Source organism: Grus americana, chromosome 10, assembly GCF_028858705.1.
Source record: "Grus americana isolate bGruAme1 chromosome 10, bGruAme1.mat, whole genome shotgun sequence".
NCBI classification, from domain to species: Eukaryota; Metazoa; Chordata; class Aves; order Gruiformes; family Gruidae; genus Grus; species Grus americana.
Window position 1 is genome coordinate 8,800,133 of NC_072861.1, and position 24,908 is coordinate 8,825,040.

The 24,908-nt window shown below is 41.9% G+C and overlaps 1 protein-coding gene across 3 annotated transcripts in view; it reads left to right on the forward strand.

Annotated features, from left to right (window-relative positions):
• The first annotated feature begins 1,144 nt into the window (after positions 1 to 1,144).
• Positions 1,145 to 24,908, forward strand: part of ALDH1A2 (aldehyde dehydrogenase 1 family member A2) — a 65,797-nt gene continuing 42,033 nt past the window's right edge. The window contains exon 1 of one of the 3 annotated variants that reach the window (XM_054836462.1): positions 1,145 to 1,174. In XM_054836462.1, the coding sequence (XP_054692437.1) occupies positions 1,154 to 1,174 (21 nt within the window). In that variant the 5' untranslated portion in view covers positions 1,145 to 1,153. Of the gene's footprint in view, positions 1,175 to 1,995; positions 2,416 to 24,908 lie in introns of those variants that run through there. The other 2 variants (XM_054836460.1, XM_054836461.1) reach the window with 2 other exon arrangements.

Genomic DNA, 24,908 nt, shown 5'->3' on the forward strand with positions numbered 1-24,908 from the left:
ACCATAAATTTCTGATGTCCATCAGCCCACTCAGGATGCAAGCTCAACCATCTGCTGTTTCATCCAACAAGCTAGGACAGATGTCCACCGCACACGCGCTGCTTGCTGCACATGTGATGAGTTTGAGACAGTGAGTAGTGGATCTGGCTCTGTCTGGCTGCTGACTTCCCAACAACCCACTGTATGGCATGTCCAACCTCTTGCATGATGTGGCCTCCTACTAAGAGGGCCCCCAAAAGAATAATAGCTGGGAAAAGGTGGCTGTTCCTTGAACAATTTTTTCTGCCCCTTAGGCTGCTTCCTTTTGCAAAGAACTTTCAAGAAAAGAGAAAGCCACATCTGGGCTGCAGGACCTGCACTATCAGTGAGCACCTGTTCCTCCTGGTCGCTTACTTTCCCAAGAGGAATTTGGAAACAGAGGTGCACCTGGGTACCCTTACTGCACGAGTCCCAAGCTGCTGGGCTTCCACACAGACTATCCGTGCCTGCTGCAGTGCCCGTGGCCATGCACTGTCAGCAGCGGGAGGGGCTGCAGGGGCAGTGCCCCCAACACTGGAAGATGGGAGACTGTTGTCCAGGAAGGAGGAAAGGCAGGACCACACAGCCCATAGCCACAGGGAGAAGGGAGTATGTCTGGGACCTTGCAGGGGGAAGTGAGGAAAGTTGTACAGCGCTTTTCCATGAAGGGTGGAGAAACCCTGGACAAGCAAGAACCCTGCTTTGTGGCGATGGCCCCCACAGACCAAGGGGAAGGGTGCGCACAGCCCTGCGGCAGTGCAGGCCTGAGGGAAGCGGGACAAGGAGCGCATCCAGCATGGCCGGCCCGCAGGAGAGCGGGGACCTCGGCGCCAGGCCGGGGCTGAGCTCAGGAACGCTGCCGTGGGAGGAAGGAACCGCGCTGCCCAGCCCTGCGCCCTGCGCGAGGACGCTGGGGGACGGAGCGGCCATGTCATGGGGAGACGCTGTGGCACGTCGGAGTGAGGTGAGGGGCGCGCGGCAGCCACCCTCGGCGGGGCGGGAGGCGCGAGACGAGGGGAGCACGGGGGCCCGGCACGGCGCGGGGCGCGAGGCGAGGGCGGCGCGCGGCGGGGGCCCCCTGCCGTAGAGACGGGCGGCGGGCGCGCGGCCGGCAGGGGGCAGCAGGCGGACGGGGATGGCGTCGCCGGTGCGGCAGGTAGGAACGGTGCGGGGCGGGGGGGGGGGGTGTTCCCCTCATCCATCGCCGTCACTGGGGACGCGCAGCCACTTGGATGTCAGTTGCCGCAAAAATAAAAGCGAGGCGGTCCGGGGAGCGCGCGTCCGGTGGCGGGCGCGAGGGAGGGCAGCCGGCAGCTGCTGCGCGGAGCCGCTGGCTAGGAGAGCGGGCAGCGCAGGGAAAGTGGCGGGCGGCGGTAGGTGGCCGTGGAGCAGGGAGAGACAGGCAGAAAGACGCGCTGCCCCGGAGGCGGAGGCTTCGCTCTGCCGGGCCCGCCACAGCGCGGCCCCGTGCCCTCACCGCGCCTTGGCCTGGGACCCGTGAGGGACCACCTACCCTGCCATACCTGGCCGCCCCCGCCCCGTCGGCTGCGCGGCGGCTCCGCGCCTGAGGGGGAGCCGGCCGGCCGGGTCCGCGCTGTGAGGCAACGACACTGGCGGGTCGCTGTCCTTCGCCCCCCCACTCCCTACTCCCCCGCCAGGGCTTCCCGAGTGCGGACGAGCTTCCTCCCGGCGCTGCCCCCCGCCGCGGCCGGGGCTACCCAGGCGGTGGCGGGCCGGGGCTGACAGGGCTCCCCACGGGATGCCCGGGGCGGTGTGGGGCCGGGGCTGGCCTCTCCCGGACGCGGCACCTCCCCGCCGGCCTCCGCCCGGCACGACACAGCAGTTTTAGTGACCCCCGCTCCCCCGCCGGCGCTGACCGGGTTCCCCAGTCCCGCTCCTCGGGCGGCAGGCAGCGAACTGCGCCCGGGAGCTCCGTCCTCCCGCGGGCTGACAGGGGAATCCCCGGCGCCCGGGACGGGCCGCGGGGGGGGGGAGGGGCGGGGGGCGCCGCCGCGGCTGCGCCGCGCCAGTGAGCGGGGCTGTGCCGCTATCGCCCTAGGTAGGATGGACCTGCCCCCCTGCCTCTGCCCCCATGTCCAATAAGAAGAGACCCGGCTTGACACCTGCCTATATACAGAGGACGAGAGCAACATCTTCAGCGCTGATCTTTGGAGGGGGAGGGGGGAACCAACCCAAAACACAACACAACATCAGGTCAGAGCGGGGGGATCGGTGGTACTATAAACACCCACCACCACCACCCCCTCCCCCCCCGAGACTATGACTTCCAGTAAAATTGAGATGCCAGGGGAGGTGAAGGCAGATCCTGCAGCTCTGATGGCATCTCTGCATCTGCTGCCTTCTCCCACTCTCAACCTTGAAATCAAATACACCAAGGTAAGTTGTGTTCATTTGTTCTGGCAGGGAAATTCATGGCTTTCCCTCCAAAGGAGGGATTTTACTTAAATCCGTTTCATTCTGCCCTAACTAACTTGAGTGTAGAGATAAAAAACTACTAAGACTGTCTTGAGTCTGTAATAAAGGAAACAGATTTTTACCCTGTAATTATCTGAAAAAAAACATAGGATAATAGAAAAACAAATTAGATCTGTTGGGACTGGCTTTGCCACTTCTCTTTAAACATAAGTATTTTCTACAGAGCTGCTGGGGTTTCGGTGCAAAATCAGTAGTTCTCAAACATGTTTCAGTTGCTTTTGATGTACTTCAGAGGAAGTTACTATACGTACCTGTATATCTCAATCAGAAAATAAAAATGTTTTCTTTCTTGAATTACCCTGTGTGCCCAAGGGACTCTTTTACAATTCCTGGAGGACTCTTAATAGTACCAGGTTGTTACAGCACTGGTACCAGGTTGTTACAGCACTGGAACAGGTCTCTCAGCTAACTTCCATGATATTTGAATATACCCTTGAACAATATTGCAAGAGGGCATATTTTTTCCTACTAACCTTTAAGATTAATTTTCTTAAAGAGGAGGTCAATGTAGAAAAATCTGCTGGTTTTCTATGGTGTATTATGGGACTAAATTGTTTTCGTCTATTAAAATGGGCTTTAAGAACAGTCATTTGTTTGTAAATGCAATTTGAATTTTTAAGTTCATTTATATATTTTCAATCTTTGCATCTTTAGTTAAAAAATGTTTTCATTTCTGTTGGAGATGTTTCAAATGTATTGTATAAACAGATTACAATGTGTCAGACTTTGTTTCTAATTACCAAGTAACTTAGTAGGAAAATAAGCACATCAGCACTGGGGAAAGGTGATAACATTTTTATCTACTGGAAATACAACTTCAGGAGCTTTAAAGCTGATAGGAAACTCATTTTGGCTGATGTAGTGTAATTTTTTCCTCCATATCATCACTTTAAAAGCTTTTCATCTTTTCTCTTTTTTAAGCGGGTGCCAAAAGTAATTTGTCCTCTAATTTGTTACAGCAATTCCATGTTCTAGGAGAATGTTTCAGAGGAAAGTCAACTATTTTAGATTTCATTACATTTTAATGCAAACTGCAATATGCAAATTAAGAGATGCATATGGTTTCTTGCATGTAATTTCTTTGAAAATAGTTAAATAAATATAGAATGTAGTTATTTGATTTGTGTGGTGTTACACTTTGGAGCAATCATACTGTGCAAATAGTGTTCAGCATGAATTTTGTTTATTGCTGGTTTCAGTGTAAAATACGGTTCTGGAGTGTTCGGTGGATAATACTTGAGAGTAGTATCACAGTCAGTCTGCGTAGTAAGTGTCCTTGCATTTCTCTGTTCTAAGACTGGAGAATTGGTTCTAAAAATCTTTGAAAAATGTAACAGTCATGAGCAATCATATCCTCCTATCTGTGAGAACGTAAGCTGGATAGTAACCTTTAATAATTCAGAATATATAGTGCCATCATCTCAGACATATGTAAGATGTTACACATTTTATACTGATGGAACAAGTTAAAATTATTTTATTTCAATATTAAGCCAAAACCAATGGCAACATGTTTCTTCTAAGCTTGGTTTTGAGATGCCAGGTAACTCCTGGTTGCTTTTAAGAGAAATTTATTTTAGGACAGGTATCAAATATTTCACTTTGGCCATATATCCTCTGTCTCTCTTTTTCTGTCTCGCTCTTCCCTCCTTTTTCTCTTTCTCTGCAGGAAACAGAAGTGATTTATAGATAATTGGAGTCTTCAGCTTGGAGTCTTGTCTTGGGCAGAACTTTTATCCAGGATCCACTTTCCCACCTATTACAAAGAAAAACAATAAAAAATTAAATAATGGATTGTAACTTGATTCTTTCTTTTGGGGGAGTAGTCACTTCGTGTCTTAAATGACAAACAACTTCCATAAACAATAAATAACATTAGACTAAAGCACTTTAGCAAAAAAAACCTCAACGACCCCAAACCTTGTAAAATCAGACATCTGTAAGCATTCCTAGCAGCCTCTCTCCTGCTTGTTAGCTGAGAATTTTAAATACACAACCAGGACACAGAACTCTTTATTACAGCTGTTTCCGAATGTAAAATCTTAACCATTTGGGACTTAATTCTTTATGAAAACTAGAGGTACCTGTGAACATTTAAACTAAGTGAAGTAATTTTAAAATATGTTTCACCAATTAAATCCCATTTCTGGAATTCTGAAGTTGGGAAATAGACAGTTTTGTTAGGCTAGAACACGTTAACATTCCAGGAATCCCTAAACGAGATTTGTTAAAGACTTGTAATATGTACCGGGAAGAAAAGTAAATTTATTATTCATTAATCTTTAAAGCACTAGATTATCCTTGGAAACTATGAAAGTTCCTTCCAAGAACATAGATAAAACAAATACTACCCATCTAATTTTCGTGTAGTCAATTATTTAACAGACTTATTGCAACTTGTGAAATATTCCTCTGGTAGGTTTACTGAAGTGAGCAGAAAACAGTGTGGTAAGTCCTTCCAATCTGTACGCCTTAGCACACAGAGGCAATGTAGTTTTTCACTGGTCAGAAAACATATAGTTAGTGATGAAAATTACCTGATACCATGTTTTTATGTAAGATGTGCAGCAGTATCTATTGTGACTTCAACACTGGGAGTCAGCCTATACTTCTTTAAAAAAACAGCCATTAGAAATATTTTTCCCAGCTTTTTAATACCTTGGCATGGTCTCTGTGAAAAATAAAGTGGTTTAGATGCGTGTAATAAGAATTGGTAAATAGGATGTGAACTAGACATGAAGATGTGTGTTCAAGCACACAGGGTTAAGTTTTTCTGTGTGCCTGTCAAGTACTAAAACCGCTACATTCAAGATTCTCTCTCTCCATCGTGATGACTCTTTAATTCCCTACTTCTTAACATTAACATTTGGGGAGGGATTGCATCTGCAGAACAGGGGATCTTCCAGTATTGCATGGAATTAGGTTATTCTACAGCCCTGTGGCACAGACTAGCCAGGAGTGTGTTGGCAGTGCTATGCTCCATATGTAAGGGAGCATGTAGGTAGGAAGGGGATCCAGCCCTCTCCTTGGCAACAAGTCATACTTCTACAAATGTCAACTTTATGCCAGGAACTCTGCTGGAATGGGCTGCTCCAGAAATATCAGATATGTGATACAAGCTGTAGCATGATGTCGAGTAATAACATGTTATTAGCATGTTTTGTACAGGAAGTGCACCCCTGAGTGGACGGTGCTGAGAACCTGGTAGTTTCTGAGGGTGATCAGAGGGTTCTCAGCTTAATATTATATTGATGCCTCCCTCTTTCATGGTCTTATGAAACTCCATTCTCCTTCCTGAGACCTGAGCATCTCCCAAGTATCTTGCAGTAGGCATGGAATCAGTCCAGTGGATTGAGCCCTTAGCAAGGTTTTCCTCCTGCTGTCTCCATTTGAGGGGCTAACGGTGTTTCTGCAGGATGTGGCTATCCTTCCTTTGTTATGGCATAATCAAATCTGCTTTACAAAATATTTTTATAGTGGTTTTAGTAAGTCATGTTGACTTTAAAAGACAGCTTGGTATAAAATGAGGACCCTAGGGTTCTGTCCTGTCCTGTCCTACCTCTGTCACTACATCATGTAACTGAGTGAACAAACGTTCTCAGTTTGCATCATGTTGGGGACACTAATCCAGATTTTTAAGTTTTGTTTCTTGCTTACCACCTGATTTAAGTCTGAGAAAGAGTTGGAGAACTTTAGCATAAGGAAAAGTTGAAGAATTGTGGTTTTGAGAGCTTTTTATAAAGAGATGCTCTAAAGAGCGGAAGTTACAGTGCTGTGGCAGTGAAGAGGTACAGAAATGTTTCTGTAGTAATAGCCTGTGAATTGACTGACAACTGTATTTTTTTGTCCTGTGTAAAAGGGTTTGCCTCTACTCTTACACCAGAGGCTAAGATCAGGTCAGTTTCTAAACACAGACCAGGTAAACTACCCGGCACTGCAACAGAAAATTGTATATAGCAGTTTGTGTTCAGTGTAGGCAAACTGCTTCTGGGTAGACAAGAACTAACAAATACCTTTCAAATTCTCGTATGATAAGCATTTGGGTTTGAAGTGCTTTGTTACTCAGTTTCTGTATTTTCTTTCCCATTGTGCTTTCTTGCCATTGCCCAGAAATGAATGCTGCAGAACACTTACAAATTCTTTTCATCAAAATTGCCAGCATGTGTTTTCCAGATAAAATTCTAGACTGACATTAAGATAGGAGGCAGGAAATCTATTTTATTTACAATAATATGCAGAATCTTTGTCATTTTTTGAACTGCAGACAAGCTGTGGCAAAACTCAGTTAAGTGATGGATACATGCTACTTCCCACCTGTCTTTCCCTGAATGAGCTCACTACTTTAGTGCCTTCTGAAGTCAGATTCAGTGACTGATACTTGAAGGAATCAGTTAGCCTTTTGGGTCAGGTCAGTGAGTGCTGTCCAGTTACAAAAGAGATGTTTGCATGCAGGTAGTTTTCACCTTTGTGGAACACTTCGGCATCTGATGCTGATACTAGATATGTCCCTCTGTAGCATCGTGTATGAAGTTTTATGGTATATACTGTATTTAGATTTACTGGTGTTTAAATCTAGTTTGAATTCTCTTCTAGTGTGTTCATACTTTGTGGTTAGTATTACAATCCATCAACCCATATAGCAATTGCAAACTATTTATGCGCTTATTTCCAATCAACAGCCTGAATATAGAATTCTTTCTTTCCTCTCAAACCTTTAAGGTCTTCTGCACAAACCCAATTTGCCTAGGTTTTGCATGAGGGATCAAGAAACAATTGTAGTCTTATGCATATCCAGTCCCCTGCCTTTGCTTACTCCAATACAGCTGCTATAACCATGTTAATTCGTGAGCATTAAAAATACAGAAACTACCAGGCTGAAACTGGCAACAACTAGATAACTACTGCAGATAGCTACTATATTACTGAGTAGGCAGCTATTGTAGCAGTGACCTCTTACTGTGTTGAAGTTTTAGGGAAAGACTGGATCTTTAGGGAAAATGCAAACTGGTTTAATGTATCAATTTGTACAATACTATATTGCTGGCTAGAGGGAAATTTTCTTCTCTTTGTCCAGTCTATAAAGTCAGATGATACTCTGAAAGATAAGAGCTAAGCAATTAGTGTTTTTCTCATCTTTGCAAAAATGTTTATGATTTCAAGTATTCCAATACAAAAGATGCATATATTTATTTGCACACCAAAACCAGAAGGTTAGTAATAATCAGAGCACTTGCTCAAGGTGAAGAGCAGCCAGATTCATACCCCTGCTCTGAAGCAAGCAGAGCAGAAACCTGAATATGGATGCCAACTTTTTGATGGTGGATAGGTCCCAATTTTAGATGCTATCCGCCTTTGGCTGTCCTTGGAAAGAGTCTCACATTCTCTCCTGTTGGATAATTCACTTGTAAGTACTTATAAGGCCTGAGAGATATCCACTTCATAGCACAGTGGGCAGGACACTCATGGAGGAAAAGTAGAACTCAGGTCTTTGCTCCAAGAATACTCATGGTGTCAGACAGAGCAAGGATTTAATCCAAGATCTATGGCTGTCTAGGCATTGACCCTAACTATTGGACTACTGAGTTGGGATAATGTGTCTTGAACACACAGTTTCACTCTGACGAAAAAAAAAAATCCCTCTTTAATTTTCCATGCCATTCTGTCCTTCAGAAACATTTCCCACAGAAGTTCACCTATGCTGGTATACTTCCGTATTAAAATTTATGTCCTGATGTATCCGCATTTTCTGATAAAAAAAATCCCAAGAGTCCAAAAATTCTTGATGATCTCTGCTCAGCTCAACCATCTCCCTGTCCATGCAGAATTGTTCCCCACAGACCTTAATGGGCTCTGCCAGTTTGATGTTACTCGCTGCCATAAACTGCTTTGTTCCTGGGAGCCCCACACAATGGAACCACTGCACCCGTTTGTCTTCCCTTCTTTACAGTGCATATGAACAGTTACCTTCAATAAGCTCTCCATATGCATTGCAAGTCGTTGGGAACATCAGCATCTAAAAGTAATTTTAACCCTTCCTTCCAACAGACTTTGGCAAATTTCATCTACCCTTGCATTGCTCAAATGCCTTTTAACTTCAGCCCTAGTGATATTTTCTTCAGTGCTCTGATTAGTCTGAATATTTTTATCTGCAAACTATATACCTTACTATTAATGATCTGCAAAAGCAGGTGAACCAAGATATTGATTGCTAGTCACAGTAATGAAGGGGCACCTTGCTATTAACCTCTTTCCAGGGAGAATTATCCATTTATTTCCAGTCTTTTTATCTTATCTCTTAACCACTTTTTAATCCATGGCAGGACTTTATCTTTCACCATATGGTTACTAACTTTCCTTAATAGCCTCTTGCTAAGGACTTTATCATCAAAAGCGTTTTTAAAGTCTAAATAAATTATATCCACTGATTCATCTCGGCTCCTCATTTGACTAACTATCTTCCAAGAAATCTCACAGGTTTACAGAGATAAATGACAAAAGATGAGTTCAGTGGTCCATATCATAAATTCTTAGTCAGATCCTGCATAAAGTCACATTTCTTCTTTTACAGTTTTGCAGCTCTCTTTCCTAAGACTGAACTGTAACATTTTGCTTTTTGGGGGGTAAATTGTTTAATTCTCTTTGCTTCTAGAAAACACAACTTTTTATGTTTGGTTTTTTTTAAAGAGTAGAACTCGCTCTCTGAAACAAGTAACATCAACTTTAGTTCAGCTGAAAGAAATGAGAGACAAAAAATGCATTTCTACAGAGACAACATTATAAGGAAGCTATGTAAATATAATATAAGCATGGCTGTGTAAAGGTTTAAAAAAATCTTCAGAAAGTCGCAGTTTTGTGCAGTCCTCTAGGGAGGAATCCTCAAGCAAGTGCTGGCATCCCTACTCAAGCACAAATAAGTGCATAAATAGCTATGTGAAGACTTACTACTAAGTATTATATAGAGAAAGATTAAGTCTAAAAAATGATTGCCATCTAAGGGCCCAGTCATTCATTACTTCTGTGTTTACTCAAATGACTAGAGGAATTCCTGTTCAGACTGCATACACCTAATTGGCTTTTCTCCAAAACACAATTTCCATATTTCAGAACTTGTCTAAAACCGTATTTCTACTGACCAGCATTTTCTGTTACTTTTAATAGCAATCTACCTTTGTGACATGAATGCAACACATCAATTTTAAGTTATGCAGTGTAACTAAGCTTTAAATATTGGAGCAGTTCATTACTAAAAGTATGATATGTGAAGCCACATCAAAGCGTTGCTGCAACAGCATTGCTGAAATAGTCTCCAATTGACAAAACAAAAAAAAGGACTTGTTCACTTGAAGTCAGTTCCTTTCCCAGAGAGCCTAGTGAACTAGATTTTTACCTTATGACTTGAAACATAATACATTCCAGCTTTGTTGGACTGAAGTGGGAAAATACTTCAGAGCAGAGAACCATCCCCATCAAATTCTGTGACCCAAATGAAAATGTTTAAGGTCAGCTCAATCTCAGTTGACCTCAGCTGGAGGTTAAAGCACAGGGACCGCGCTGACCACTAGAGTATAGAGACCTTAATCTGTCAGGGATTCATAGGTAATGAAGACTTTCAATTGAACTCAGAATCAAAAGGGATGCCAGTGGGCCAGCTGTGGAGAGGCAGGCCTACAGCAGGTGTCGTGGTTACAGAAAGGATATACTTTGCTAATTTCCACGTGAATTTCCAGTGTGCCCCAATTTAAAATAAGCAAGTTAGAAAAATCTGTTTGGAAAGTCACAAAGACGTAGGAAGTGTTGTACAGAAGAACAGGCTGCAACCTCTTTGCTGAACTCGGAAGAGGATGCCAGGGAGACACTGTCCTCTTACCACGTTCTGATCATCTCGCAATTATTACACAAAATCTCTCAGTTTGGACTCAGAAACTGTCAGAAAGTGCTCTTCTCTACAGAAATTCCAAACATGTATTTACATAGGTAAAGGCTTCACTCTAAAGTGAAACTGATTTATTTCCAAAGCTGAGCTATTCACTATTTCAGGAAAATAAAGGTGGTATTTGACTGTCATATAAAAGCTGATCTTACCCTCTTGTGAATAGGTCAGCGTGCCTTAAATTTGGCCTCAAGTGACTAGAGCTGGTCAGACCCTCAGGTCTGCATTTAATCTGAAATAGGATCTCTCCAATTGGAAGATCCTTCCAGGTCTGTGCTGTGGCACTGTGTTCTTATGCTTCAGTGGGAAAAATGCTACTTAATACATCATCATCATCATCATCATCATCATCATCATCATCACTTCTGCGCCAATCTGGTATATCCTTAGTGACTTTTGTGCAATTTCTGATGCCTCAGCTTTTGAAAACTGGAAGAATCGAGATGCACTGGCATTTGGCATTTCTTTCGGGAACTTTATTTCAAGTCTTTGCAGTGCAGTTGGGACTGAAACACCCTTGTCTTGGCATGGCCTTTAAAGGATCTTTGATGTATTGCTGGTGTTAAGAGTTTTAGTAAAGATGAGCTCCCGGAACAAGTATTTTGCCCGTCATCTTCTAGTGTTCAAACTAGTGGCCCTGCTTTTATTCCCTTGGCCCTACAACACATTAAATTTTGACCAGAAATATCATCTACTTTGGTATAGCCAAATAAAGATCCCCCCTAAATGAGCAGCCACTTCGGGAAATATCTTCAGTCTCCCTTTTATAGCTTTCATAGCCAGGTTGTTTTGGGTATCCACTGACTCTCCCACAGCCTATATTTGCTTATTTATTAAACTCTAGGCTTCTCTTGGCTGTTTTATACCTTTTTGGTATTTTTCTGCAGAATATTTAGTAGCAATTTTAATTTTCATTTTGTGTTTTGCAGCCTTTTAAAGTTAGCGCTTTTCTTTTTTTGGCCTACGTTTCCTCTTGTATCTTCCTGCTTAGCCACCCCATTTATTTTCTTGCTTGAGCTTCCCATTTTTAGCCTTGGGAATGCAAATCTTTGACTCTTTTACATTCCTAAGCCACCATGCTGATTCTATGGATTTTAATTTCCTAGCTTCAAGCCGGGAGTTTCTAAGTTACTTCCTCTTTTTAAAAAAAAATTGCTTCTTGAAGTTTAGTATCCCAGAGAGTAGGGCTTCTTCATGTGTTTCTCTCCTGCAATGAAGCTGAAATTATTTATGTGGTAACCATTTCTCAGGGGTTCAGACACAATTTTTAGTCCTTGACAGGACTGTGTCAAATGTTGTTTAGATTAGGATACAGAAAACTGTTCTCTAGACACAATCTCAACGCAGCTCTCACTGAACTAATATGCAGTTACTTTTGCAGCAGTCATATTGCCTTCATACTCTATTGCCACTTCAGTGCCACTTCAGTGTCACTTCAGTTGCTCTTAGAAGTCAGTACTTCACTCCTGCTATTATCCTTCATGATCTACACTGCCTGAACATCCATGGGTCTACGTTATGTGTTATGTTTCTCTTCCAAGAAATATCCACGCAATTCCTTGCACACAGAGCTACTCCCCCCTCTCTGCAGCCTGACTTGTCCTCCCTCTGTAGCTTATACCTAGAAATCATGGTATGCCCCTGATAATTCTCATCCCCTTACGCTCAAAAAATGCTAGTTTTTTTGCTCTCCATGATACAGTCCAGATCACCCAATTTCACGCTTTAGATTTTTTATGCTGGTTTATAGGCACTTGCACTTTTATTTCCTAAGTCTAAGATGACCTAGATGAAAATTGTGATCTAGTTAGCTGAAAACCCCTGTAAAGTCTTTTCAGCTCAGCCACTAAAGCGCTTCCCATGACATTGCACCTCACTCTCATTTACCACTCTGCTAGTGTAAAAAGTCCTTAAAATAGAAATTAAACTGGCTGTAATACTTCTTTACACTGTCAAATTGATTTGAGAAGCCATTTATGTAACTGCCAGGTGGATACATAGATTTATTTTTTTTTAAGGAACCATTTTGTTTTGTTGCTTGAAACATTTGGAGTTTATTTTAAATATTCTTCGCATCCAGGCATAAAAGCACTGTCCTGATTCCACTAGGTGTTTTCAAAACTTACTGATATACCATAACATATGCATTTTACATTTGCTTATGTGTTTTTTTCAGCTGTAACTCTTCTGCTGTAACAATAATAAACTATTTAGTTTAAGTTTATTCTTGAGCAGTTAGAAACTACCAAGAAATTACCACCTGCCTTTCCAAATCAAGGGGTTTATTTTATTTTCTCCAGTTTCTTCAGTTGTGATGTATGGTTGCAGCAGTCCTGTACCAGAACGGCCTGCACGGACCTTGAGAAACACCCACATGTGTTTTTCAGGGCATCTGGCTAAGCCTTCACCCCCTTTTCCATCAGTGCTTGATGTTTTGTTGGTCTTCCTCTTTTTGTCTTTATCACACTTTATTTACCACAGCTACTTAACAGCCTCTTCTGTCTTTTGTGATGTCTATGGGATGCTGTTTTCCCAAGAGGTGAGAATCAAGCTCTGCTTTATCACTTGCCCATCTGAAATTGTGATATGACACTAACACTAAATGGCTTAGCTGTGCTGATGATGACCTAGTCTTGGTGGTCCAGCCCTTTGACAGTGATTTTAAAATCCGTTTGTTACATTACTAAAGACGTTTTTAGTTAGCATCACTCAACTACAAGTGTTAATATTCTGCTCCTTCCATCAAAGCTTTTAGAAAGCATTAATTGATTCAGTCTCACTGTAAAACTGGTGACAAGGCTCCTTCACAGATGGGGGAGTTTGAATTTGTGGGAGTGCAACCATGACTAACTCAGTAGGTCAGTGTCAGAAGCAGGATCTCTTGCTAAACCAGCCATGCTACTAGAAGATAAAACCTCTTTTTTGTATGTACTATTCTGGGAAATGGAAATACAGATGAATTTCTGAGCCAGCGTTTACATGTGGATGCATGTCTACAATTCTGTATGGTACTAATCGTGCACTTTTCTTTGCACTCACCTATATGTGCACACACAGTATAGATGAAAAGACTCCGTTCTTTGTGCTCTTTGCTCTCTTTCTGTGTCACTTTATCAGGAGTTGTCTCTGTTGTTTTTCCTTTGAGCGCTGTCTGGGAGGCAGTGCCCTCCTTGCTGGAAGGCAACGCATAATGAGTTCAAATGAAGCTGGAGCTTACGGTGTTGCTCCCCTCTTTTCTGTTAGGAAGAGGAGTATTTCCATTGGCGCAATGCAGTGACCAGAAGTCCAGGTTGTTGTCGCTGGTATTGTTTCTATTTATTTTTCAACGGTTTTGTTGTAGTAAGGCACTCCAACACAGAGAAGGAAGGCCCTGCTATTTAGATGACAAGCAGGAGGCCAGTGCAGAACGTGCCAAGCAACTGGTGCAGCACAGCTCCTCCTCCTATCAGCCAAGACAATTGCTTTTAATGTTTGGATTCTAGTTGAAACACCAATGTGTTCATGCTCCTGCTTTCTGTCTCAGTTCATTTCTCTCCTTGAGGGAGCAAGAGGACAAATCCTTGATAACTTATTTCCGGGTTAGAAGCCTTTACCTGCTTTCCTAGAGTGGTTCCCTGTGACTGGGAGCCTTTGTAGTCAGCTCTTCCAGCTGTTTGCCTGAATGGTCTTCAGGGAGACTAAGAGCAGTGAACCTGGAATAACATTTGACTTCAGCTAGGTCCCATGAGAATTTAGCTATTACTTAATGGATTGAATTGGCGACATACCTTGTACCAAATAACTGCCAAAGGTTGCATGAAATTAACCTTCACAAATGGCTAGTTATTGGTATACTCCTTGCAGAAAGCTGGGCACTGGGTGACGCACGTTCACTGTAATTAATATGGTTTGTCATACCTTTACATGCCAGTAGTATTTGCAACATCTGGGTGAAAAATTTCTCAGATTAAAGTCATGATGGTGATTTTAGCCATTTAGTGATCATGTGTCATTGTGTTTGCTACACTGAAGCATAAATCCTGTCTTGTAAACAGCAGGGAGACTAATGAGGTTTGCCCGCATTCTGGTGTCATTACAAGGGGTTCCAGCAGAGAAAAAGGGAATTTGGTTAGAAAGGGGAAAAGAAACATGAATTTTAAAGGAATGGGGAAAAAAACCCCTCAGCACTGCATATATGAGCATTTGTTTTTAAGGAAGACTTTTTATTGACAAGACTTATAACCTACTTTGCTCATTTAAGGAAATGTCTGTATAGTTAAGTTTTGGGTTTGCCTTAGTCCATGTTTTTAATGCTGCATTTTTGGCAAAAGGTGAGGGTCATGTTTTTAATTTACACACTCCAAGTTATTAGTCTGCTTCTATTTAAAGGTAAATAGAAGAGCTCGTTTTTCATGCAGGCCTACATCTCTATACAGAATAGCTTGCCAGTTAGTTATATATATAAAAATGTTAAACTCTATTAAATATTGGCATTATTTTGCTATACCCTGAAGTGTTGTATTTGCTTGGGACTGCAATCAGCTCTTGCAAGAAGGTTTCACATCCAATTTTAGTCTTAGCACCACAGTGTACTTTGGGGTGTAAATTTGTCAGGTATCCAAGCACAGCAGGATACTTTGACAGCTTAAGCCCAGTTCTCCCCAATCAACCTTATGAATAATAAAAAGCAGAATGACCTGTTCCAGTTTTGTATATGTAAAGTCAGTGGCTTACCAACAGAAAGAACTGGAGGAGAAATCAGAACTGAACTCTGAGGAAAGGTAATCTAGCTAAAGGTTTCTTCTCTCCAGAAGAATATTCTAAAGTAAATAAATCAGCATTTCCCAAGACTTTTTATTGAAAAGAATTTCTAGCCTGAGAGATTTCATTGCAGCATTGACTGAGGACAGGTGTTGGGTTCCTTTGCATCTTCTTGAAGAGCAAAAAGAGTTTATAAATCAGACTTCTGGGAACTGTTATCTCACAGCTTCTTCTAACAAACACAACAATTTGTTTTAAAGGCTTTCACCAAAGATGTCATAAGTGGTAATCCCCATGTTGTAAGTGGGTACTTAATGTGATTTAACTTAATGCTGATGATGCAAAGCTATTCTCCCCCAAAGCCCATTAAGAGCATCCAGTTTTCTGGTAGACTAACACTCCCGCTTACTATTGTACAGATAAGTGACTGTTTAACCAGGACAATAAGGAATAGTTTCAAACCACAAAACTGAATGGCCACAAAACTGGTCTTTGTGAAAGTTCAGACTTTGAAGGAACATGTCACAAGCTGGATTTATTTTTTAGGAGTAGTTTGAATTTCTGTACGTACAGACATCTACATACAGGCACTTTCAACCACCTTAATGAGCGTACTGGTGAATACCATTATTTATGATACTAGTAAACATGGTCTAGGTAGAAAAGTGCCAGTGCAAGCCATTTATGTAAATGAAATAAAGAAACTGATAAACCCTGAGTTTTATTTGATGTCGCCCTACAGTGCAGATATTATCTTGGATAAACTATTAGAATTGCTTCTCATACTGCATACTTATTTTTTGACTTTTTGTGGATTCTGTACGTGCAAAATGGCATGAAAGGAAATGTCACTGGCATCATTTAGCAAAACATGCTAATGGTAATATTTGAAAATATTCAGGATGCAAAGTAGAAGTGAAGGCAAACTTTCCAGGAGCTTATGGCTGCTCACTTGGGTCTAATATAGCGTTAGCACTTTGCAGGTCAGTGCCTCTGCTATTTGTCTCTGACCTAACAGATCTGGAGTTCTTCACATCAAAACCAAGTCTTGCTGAGCTGAGATCAAACGTGTTAAGGTAAGGATCTTGCCAGTGATTTATCGTGCCAGGGAGGGTGATCAGGCCATAAGGGGCCACTGCAAATGAAGTTGACATTCCAGCAATTTCTCATGTGCAGTTATAAGGTAATTTTCTCAGAGCTTTTAAGTCAAAATAAATTTGCTCATTGTATTTTTCTGTGTTGCTTATAGTGTCTGAAATCCTAGTAGGAGTATTTATTTATGCAGCATAGCTAATTTCTATGGAAGAACTTGTTCTTTGGTGATCAACATTTAAAATGGCAGTTACCTACAAGTGATGATCTGCTAGATTCTTTTAAATGGCAGAACACGTTTCCCATGTACAGATAAATAGATCACACTGTTTCACATCACACATAATGAGCACACAGGACTTGCAATGCACAAATGATGCAAACCACAGGAAAACTATACAGACTAATATTAGTCTTGTTTGTACAAGCCCCTCCTCATTCCCACTATTTCAAATGAGTGCTTGTGGAAGGGTTTCCAGGATCAAGTTCTTAATAGCCACAACTTCATTAAAGCCCAGTGACAGCCCAGTAATGGATTCTGTAAACAAATACTCCCTCCTCTCCATTCCTGATTTAATAGATTTTTAGAATTCTTTTGTTATTTCAGTTTTTAAGTTGCAGTAAGTGACATCAAGGATCATACTCATAAAAACCACTGACATTCTTACCCAAATCATTCAGTGATGGCTTTTCTTTGTTATTAATTAATTATTTTTTTTAGTCATCCTGGCTTCAAAAACAATGTTTTCTGATGCAGTTAAGACAGACAGTAAATGTTCTCCAGCAATTAAAGAGAATCCCACAAGTGAAAGGATAAGTGAGGCTTAGGAGCTTAGTTTCTTAGGAATACATGAAATATTACCTGAGCTATGGGAAAGTGTTATTGCTCCTGTATTGTGCTACTAACAGCAGACAAATTCTTCATTATTAACTGAAAAAAAAATAGGAATTACTTTGTGGAGAGCTTTTATGTGCTCTAAGTAAAGTTTCTTCCCACAGATTTAATAAGGCAGGCAAAACCAGTAAAATGTTTGTGGTGGGTATAGTTGAACAGACAAAACAATCTGAAGTTTCTTCTCTTTACATTAATTTTCTTGAACAACCAGGTGCAAAATAATCCCTTTAATGAGGCTGAATTGAAATAACGGATGCTATATCAGCATGTGGCACAGTGAGAAACTAAAATAGAAAAGGGTATCATCACAGTTTGGCAGCCTGGGTTTTGTGCAGGAAATTGGGGGGGAGGAGGAAGGTAAGCATGCTACTGCATGTTGTTAAGACTTATTTAATCTTCTTAACTAATTACTCACACTTCCTAATTCAAAATCATACAAACAAAAACGTTTAGATAAGCTGGGAGTTTTTTCAAATGGGTGCCCCCTACAGCTTACAAAATAAACATGACAGGCTTCCCCCGTCTGATGTGCTGCCATTTGCAAAAGAACAGACCCAACTCTCAGAAACGCAGAAGACTAATTAAGACAGGAAAACAGGCAGGTCAAACATTTGGTGTGAGGGATTTGGGAGACAGGGGAGAAAAAATGACATTACTTTCCACTTTCACAGCAGTCTGACAGGAGACTTCAAGCCCTTTCTCCGATCCCATTTGCTGCTTAGAAGCCTGGATCCCCCCAGATTCTCCTTCCAGTCACACTCGTTTCCTAGCGTACCGCTCCCCAAACTGGACTGACTGTGAGCTGGCTCAGTGGGGCACTCGCTGAATCTGCCTTAAACCAGACATCCGGGTGAGTGGGCCATGCAACAGCCACTGGAGAGACAGGCCCTTCCACGGCGGGGTGACTGAGCACACCTGAGGTGGCAAGTCCTGCCCTCAGGGGCTGCTGCTCCCTCTCCTCCCACCCCACGGGGACGGGAGAGACTGAGCTTCTGCATTAGATGCCATCATTAGGTACTAGATCATGTGAAACCTCCTCCAGCTTATGTCTGACTTCATTTACACACACTAAAATGTCACTGAGACCTTGAGGTATTTACCTGTTTTAAATACTTGGCTTCTGATCCAAGGTCCTCTGACGTCAAGGACTGTTTTTTATTTCAGTAGGCTTAGCTCAGGCCTTGCTACTTGGGAGTTACACCAGAGAAGCTGAACACTCTAGTCTTCTCATCCAGACATGTACCCTTAGCACAGGACTTGGGTTGCATAAAAATAATTCTACCAGATTTTGATGTACAGCTGCACTGACAGCGAAACCAGAGCAGCCTCATTCACTTCTTGTGCATTCATTTGATTTCCGATTCTACTTTTTGGATTCTCCTGCTTGTAGTATGTTTGTAAATGTTTAAAATTCTCCAACCCTCTCTGTACACTGAAGTTTGGACTCTAGATTTCTTGGGTGAAATTTCAAGCTTGGGTTTATGAAGAAAACCCCCATGTATGATAGACCCTATCTAAAAGCCATATGACCGTATCCTTCTGGCTCTGAGGTCCACGTGAGTTTTAAAGAAACCCAAACACCCCAAAACACACATAGCTTTAGAAAAGAGCTGCTATTCCTTTTCAAGTTTCTTTTTGTTTGGAAGGGGGGGAGGGTGTTAGGTAAGAAGGAAGGAGCCAGGACAACCCAGCAGCCAAAGAAGAAAAATAATAATCAACATGTTCTGGTTTTGTTTGGCCCTCACAGACCTCACAGGCTCTAGAGCAGGTGTCAAGTTTCCAATGAAACGGCTTTGTCTCCCAGTACAAACATCCCTCTGGAGGCTGTGGCCATCGCTTCATTGACCAGAGCCTGATTCAGCTCCCACTGAAACCAGTTGGATTTTTCCTTTTATTTTACTGTGGGTGGGATTGGACCTCTAGTGGCTGAAAACCAGCTATGTCCAGAGCAGCTTGCTTGCCAGAATGAAATTTAGTGCAAAGTTCAGTGTTACTCATGTACAGTACACTGTTACTCTTCTTTTAAAAAGTACAGTTCCTCCACAATTGAAAGGCATCTCATTACAAGAACCCAAATCTGGGTAACTTCTGCAAGATTAATACTGCTCTAACCATTTCTGTTTGTATGCTCAAGCCAGGCAGCCTGCCCTGCCTTACGTAGGTGTATTGTTCACAAGTGATGCAGTCATTGGCACTGCCCAACAAAAGGCTCATTTGCAGATTGCATTGAGAAGCTGGATTCAGCACTGAGAATGTTCGGGGACGTTGGCCTCAAAGGCTGTGGCACGCTACTTGTGATTTGTGAACTTCCAGCAAGGAGCAGTGACTCTTGCAGCTCACCTGAACAATCCCCTTCTTAAAAGTAAACTATAATGCTACTGCTCATCAATTGCTGGGCAGCCCACAATCAGTTTGCTGAGCTTGGCTTTTGCTTTCCTAGCGCCGACTTAGGAGCCAGGTTTTTGGGTTTTTTTCCGTAGCCAGCTGTTGGCTTCCAGTCACTCCCAGGAGTGCCCCGCAACACACTCCGCTAGAACGTGAGAAATCTGTGGTATCAAGACAGCCATAAAAGTGAAGAAAAACAAAGCTTGAGAAAATAAACAAGCTGCACCTCTGATTGGCAATCCCTTCTACTTCATTCCCTTACAATTGTACTAATCATTAGGACTCTTGAAATGGTTCCAAAGGAGAGGAAATGAAGTTGTTGAGATGGGAAAGGATATGAAACTTCCTGACCAGACTGAGGCGCAGGTGCCCGGTATCTGTGATGTTATGCAGTATTTACCAAGGGAAATGCTGCTGCTGGATTTTTTGCATGCCTCTAAAATTGTTGTATGTCCCCTGCCCCCCCCCCCCAAAAAAAAAAAAAAAGTGCCATTGTGTATTTCTTAATGCCTCCAGCTATGAGAAGATGCTGAGGGCTGAACAGCTGTGATTCTTTTATAAAGTACTTTGGCATCTGATGCCCCCTCCCCCCATCTTTGCAGATTTAACGCCAAAAGCTCTCTAAGGAGAAAGTCACATATGAAAAAAAAAAAACTTTGATGGAATGAGACTATAACCAGCTACTAAATCAACTGAGTTAGGAAATTCCCATTCCTTCCTCCATTCATCCAGAACCATGTCTCCTGTGGGAAGCCATTATTATTTGGATGTTAAAATCTTCTTCCTGTACCAAAAAAAATTTCTGGAGCTGCAACAACACAAAAACATTGTTTATTAAATCCATGGGAAAATAATTCCACCTCCAAAGAGCTGAATGCTAGGCCACTGTCTGTCCACTGGCTGAAGTTCTTACTTATACAGCTGGGGAGCCTGAAGAAAATGTCTGATGACATCATCACTAAGCAATATCAAATGAAGAATGTAGATCATCATTTCACTCTCACATCATTTGAGAACATTTTCAAGAAAGGAAATGAAAAGTTACATTGTTGCCACCTGTGTTGATTACTCATGAATTAAAGGAGCCCAAATTCCCTTTTTTCCCTATGTTTTCAGAGAAGACAATATAAAAAACCAAGGCAGTGAGCATGCAGGAGTCCCCAGTGAATTTAAAAATCAATTCCATTTTCCAGATCCAGGGCTAGCCCCTGGGTGAACATCAGAGAGAATCTGTAGTGCTACAAACCCAAATCTCATTCAACTAAAAGCTGCAAAGGAGGTATTAGTTCTGTACTGCATTTTAATTAGTGATATGTATACAGACCCCCACAAAGATAGTTGTTTTGTACTTCCTCAGTGGTAAATAGTGATGAGAACACAAAATCCTATCCATTTGCTCCCTGCTCTAAATTTTGCTTCTACTGCATTGCAGATTAGATTGTTCAGCCTGGTTTTGTACACATCCCTTTCTCTTTGAGTACTTATCACACCAATTACCTGCATGGTTTGAAATGAACATTAAGTTACTAATTATTAGTAAGCCAACTGGGACAGATGGCTACTTAAACAAGATATTGTAGTTGTTTATTTGCAAAGCTTAATTTGCTTTGCTTTATGCTAAAAACATTACTCTTGGCTTGATTTCAACCCTGATGAGCATCCAAAAATGCTATTGAACTCAGTGCATAATGCTTTCGAAATGCAGGTCTTGTGCAAAATGCAGTATGTAATTTCCTTCCAACTACACGTCAGCAGAGTCTCAAAGCAACTTGAATTTTTACATGATAATTTTACTTTTCCTTTGTATACTTTTTTGTATTATACAGTATCTCAAAGGCTCTGAACAGTCATGTGCCATGTAGGATGGGTCTCATTGCTTCCTTGATTAGTCCTATGGAACTCTGTCAAGAGTGGCTGTATGTAATTAACCATGGGCAGAATCTGAACCTAGCAAATACGTGGTGGGACCGTTATCTTGCAGAGTTCTATCAAAACGTCTATGTGTGTGAGTGAGAAAGAGGTTATTGTCAGTACCAGGAGGGATGTGCCTGTTGTTTTAGGAAAATGCCATGCCCTCCCCATCTTTCATTTGGAAAGGAACAGAAATCATCAAGAGACCTTTATGATGAGATCTCATGAGAACGATGGCACTCCAAGGGCACATTCACAGGGGCAATGGGAGCTTCCAACTTCACCATCCCACACACATGCACACCTCACCCACTACCTCAGCTGCTGTCCTCTTCTGCGTGTTGCCTAGGCAGCATTGCTGGTGAACAGATAGTATTTAGTTTCCTCCTTAGATCACTGTACGCCAACTACAGCCAGATTCCTCACTTACAAGAGGCTTCATCTGTTTTGCCAGTTGGGTTTGTTCTTGGCCAAATCACTGTACTGACAGGGACACGTAAGTAAAACAGGAAGGTTTGCCTTTTCTCTTCCTGCTCTGACATTACTGCAGTTATTGGCTCTACTGAGAGTAGACGGCAAACTAAATGTTCATGTGTTCCAAATTTTTGCAAGTGTTCTCTTCTTCCCTTTCCATTTTGGCAGCATTTTGATAGCATCCAACAGGCCAGATTATTTAACTACTCACAATACTGCGTAGCAAATACATGACATACTATATCCTTTTTTCTTTTCCTTACTGCAGATCACAAAAGGTAACACTAGGACTCAAACAAAAACAAATTACCTCAGTAACTCCTGGAAAACTCAAGTGGTTAATCAGTTACCTTTTATTTACATATATATGCTTAATGCTGAATTAAGTTGTAAAAACCAAAGGCTGATTTATAGCCCCAGTCAGCCTTAATTAACATTGATTCCAGGGGAATAGTAAATGTGAATAGCCTTCACAATTGAGGTTGAACAATGAACTCACTGGGTGTTGTCCAATTTGTAGCATGATTTACATGGAAGCAAGGTCTTTTTTTTTTTTCCTAGGGTTACCCCTTTTTCGTCTGGTGTTTAGGATGGGTTATATATAATCCATAGATAGGAACATTTGCTGTCAAATATTCTCCCTGATTTAGAGTTAGCCTTTACCATGGTGACTATAAATTAGGCAGGAAAAAAAACCCAATTTGAGGCTTTGCAGGGATTTCTTGTTCTTGCAATGTGTCATCGCTTGTCCATTTCATGGCATTTTTACGAAGTGGCCATAATGAAAGTCAGATTAAATGTACGGGATATATACGTTTAATCAACAGCCATTAGAGTCAGTAGTGCTGGAAGAGTTATAAAACCCCCTGTGAATGCAAATTTATTGCAAAAGAATCTGCGTCTTGGTGGTAGGAATATCTGCTGAATGGTACTACCTGACACAGAACACCTAAAACTTTCAAAAGTGAATTATTTAAGTGTAAGGTTTTGCTTGTAAAGCCGCCAGCTGCTGCATTTCAAGACTTGAAACTGTTCCAAAACATGGGTCTAGGTACTTTATTTGTGCACTAGAGTAAATACTCTGATTTTACTGCCAATTTAAATGTGCTCAGTTTACAGTAATGAGCTTGTATAGGCAATACCTTGTTTATAGAAAGTGGAACAGGAAGAAACTAACATTAACCATTAACAGTAGCAATTTCTCTTGCCTTCAACTCCAACTTCTTGCCAAATAGATCCTTCCCATGTCCTATCTGAAATATTTGCTATTACTGTTCTTTTTCTAAATCTGTGGGATAAATAGAGCATTCAATAAAATAATACACCTTATAGTTCCAGTCAACTTGAATTGCAACACTCTTTTCTAGGCACTATTTCTTATTCCTATGGTGAAATGTATTTTAAGAACAAATATGTGTCCTATGTACTAGCAAACCTGATGATAGGTCTTCATCCCAGCAGAATGTAGTTAACATTTTTTAATCTTTTTCAAACAAGAACAGACCACTTCTATAAGGGAAGAGTACTGAATTGAGGTTGTCTCCACTTCTCAGGTTTTTGTACTCAACCTGTTTTATTCTTCCAAGACAGATCACACAAGGAACCTATGTGTTTATGTACACACTGTAAGCTTAAACAAACATCCTTACATCTCTTTTTACCATCTGTTCCTGAAGCTGCAAGCTTTTCTGCCTTCCCCTCCCTCCTCAGCGCACCCCCACACACTCTGGGCATGGAGTTAAGTCCACTGAACTCAATGGAAGGGACATCAGTAAAATCCATCTTCCACACAAGTCACAGATCTCAGAGTTTCTTTGTTTTACTTACAATCTAGAAAGTGACAATGACACACCAGAGGATTTTTGGCTTATGGTGTTAGTCTCTAGTGATCACACTGGTGATTCTTTCATTATCTTATTTTGGCTGGGTTAGCTCCAAAATAGCCTAACAGGGCCAATATTTCAGTTTGCAAAGCAGTATAATCACTGAGCAGGAAGATGCCACCCACAGTCTGAGGAGCTTACAGTCCAAGGACATGGACAGGTTCACGATAAATACAGTGTCCAAAGACAGTGATAGATGGGCAATGGTGTGGTAGGTCCTGGGTTCAGCTACCTCAGAAAACCAAAACAAAAAGGGGGGAAAGTAAAGAAAGGACAGATTCTGAAATGGATGGAAGGGCACACAGCTAAGTGGCTGTTAGAGGCACAGGGAAGATGAGGAAACACAACAGAAACACACCCATAAAAGCAAAAGTACATGCAATTGTTGGTTTCTATGCACGGTTGTATTGCCAGGGTCTTTTCCAGGCAGGCACAGGTTCCTTCTGCCCGTGTCCTCAGTCAGCTCGACACGAGTCAGCTCTGAACCAGAAGTTACGTCACTGCAGTTAGTGTGGCACCGAGCCTGAGCTAATAAGCCCTGCTGAGAAGAACACAGCTACGTGGCTTCCATCTGGCTTGGAGAATAGGTTGAGCATGCTCATGTCTGGTAACAGAAAGCTCTACAGTCGCATCTTTGCCTTCATGTGCAAATATGAGTTTGAAATTTATTTACTTTCTTTAAAATGTAGGAGCACACTGGTGTCCTCACCATGTTCTTTTCTTTTATGGATGCTTTATACCCTTTGGTGTTGCAACTGTTCATTTTGAGCCTTCTGACTCTATTTTCTCTTGGCTGCTTTTTTGCTAGAACAGTGCTGGGTTTTTTCCCAGCTCAGTTTCATCTCATCAGTTTATGACTAGCTCTCTACTTGTTTCCTTCCTTCCTTACAGGAATGTTAAAACTTTGGTGATCCCCTTTCCTTAAACATCCAGCATTTTGATCCTGATGCTTTTTTTGCTATCAGACAAGTGTAAATACTTAAGTTAGAGTGAGTTTTAAACTATTTAGTTGGCAGGCTGGTGTGGCTATCCCTATTGCAAGCCTAAAAAATTAGCAGCTGAGTGATAATCGTATCATACTATT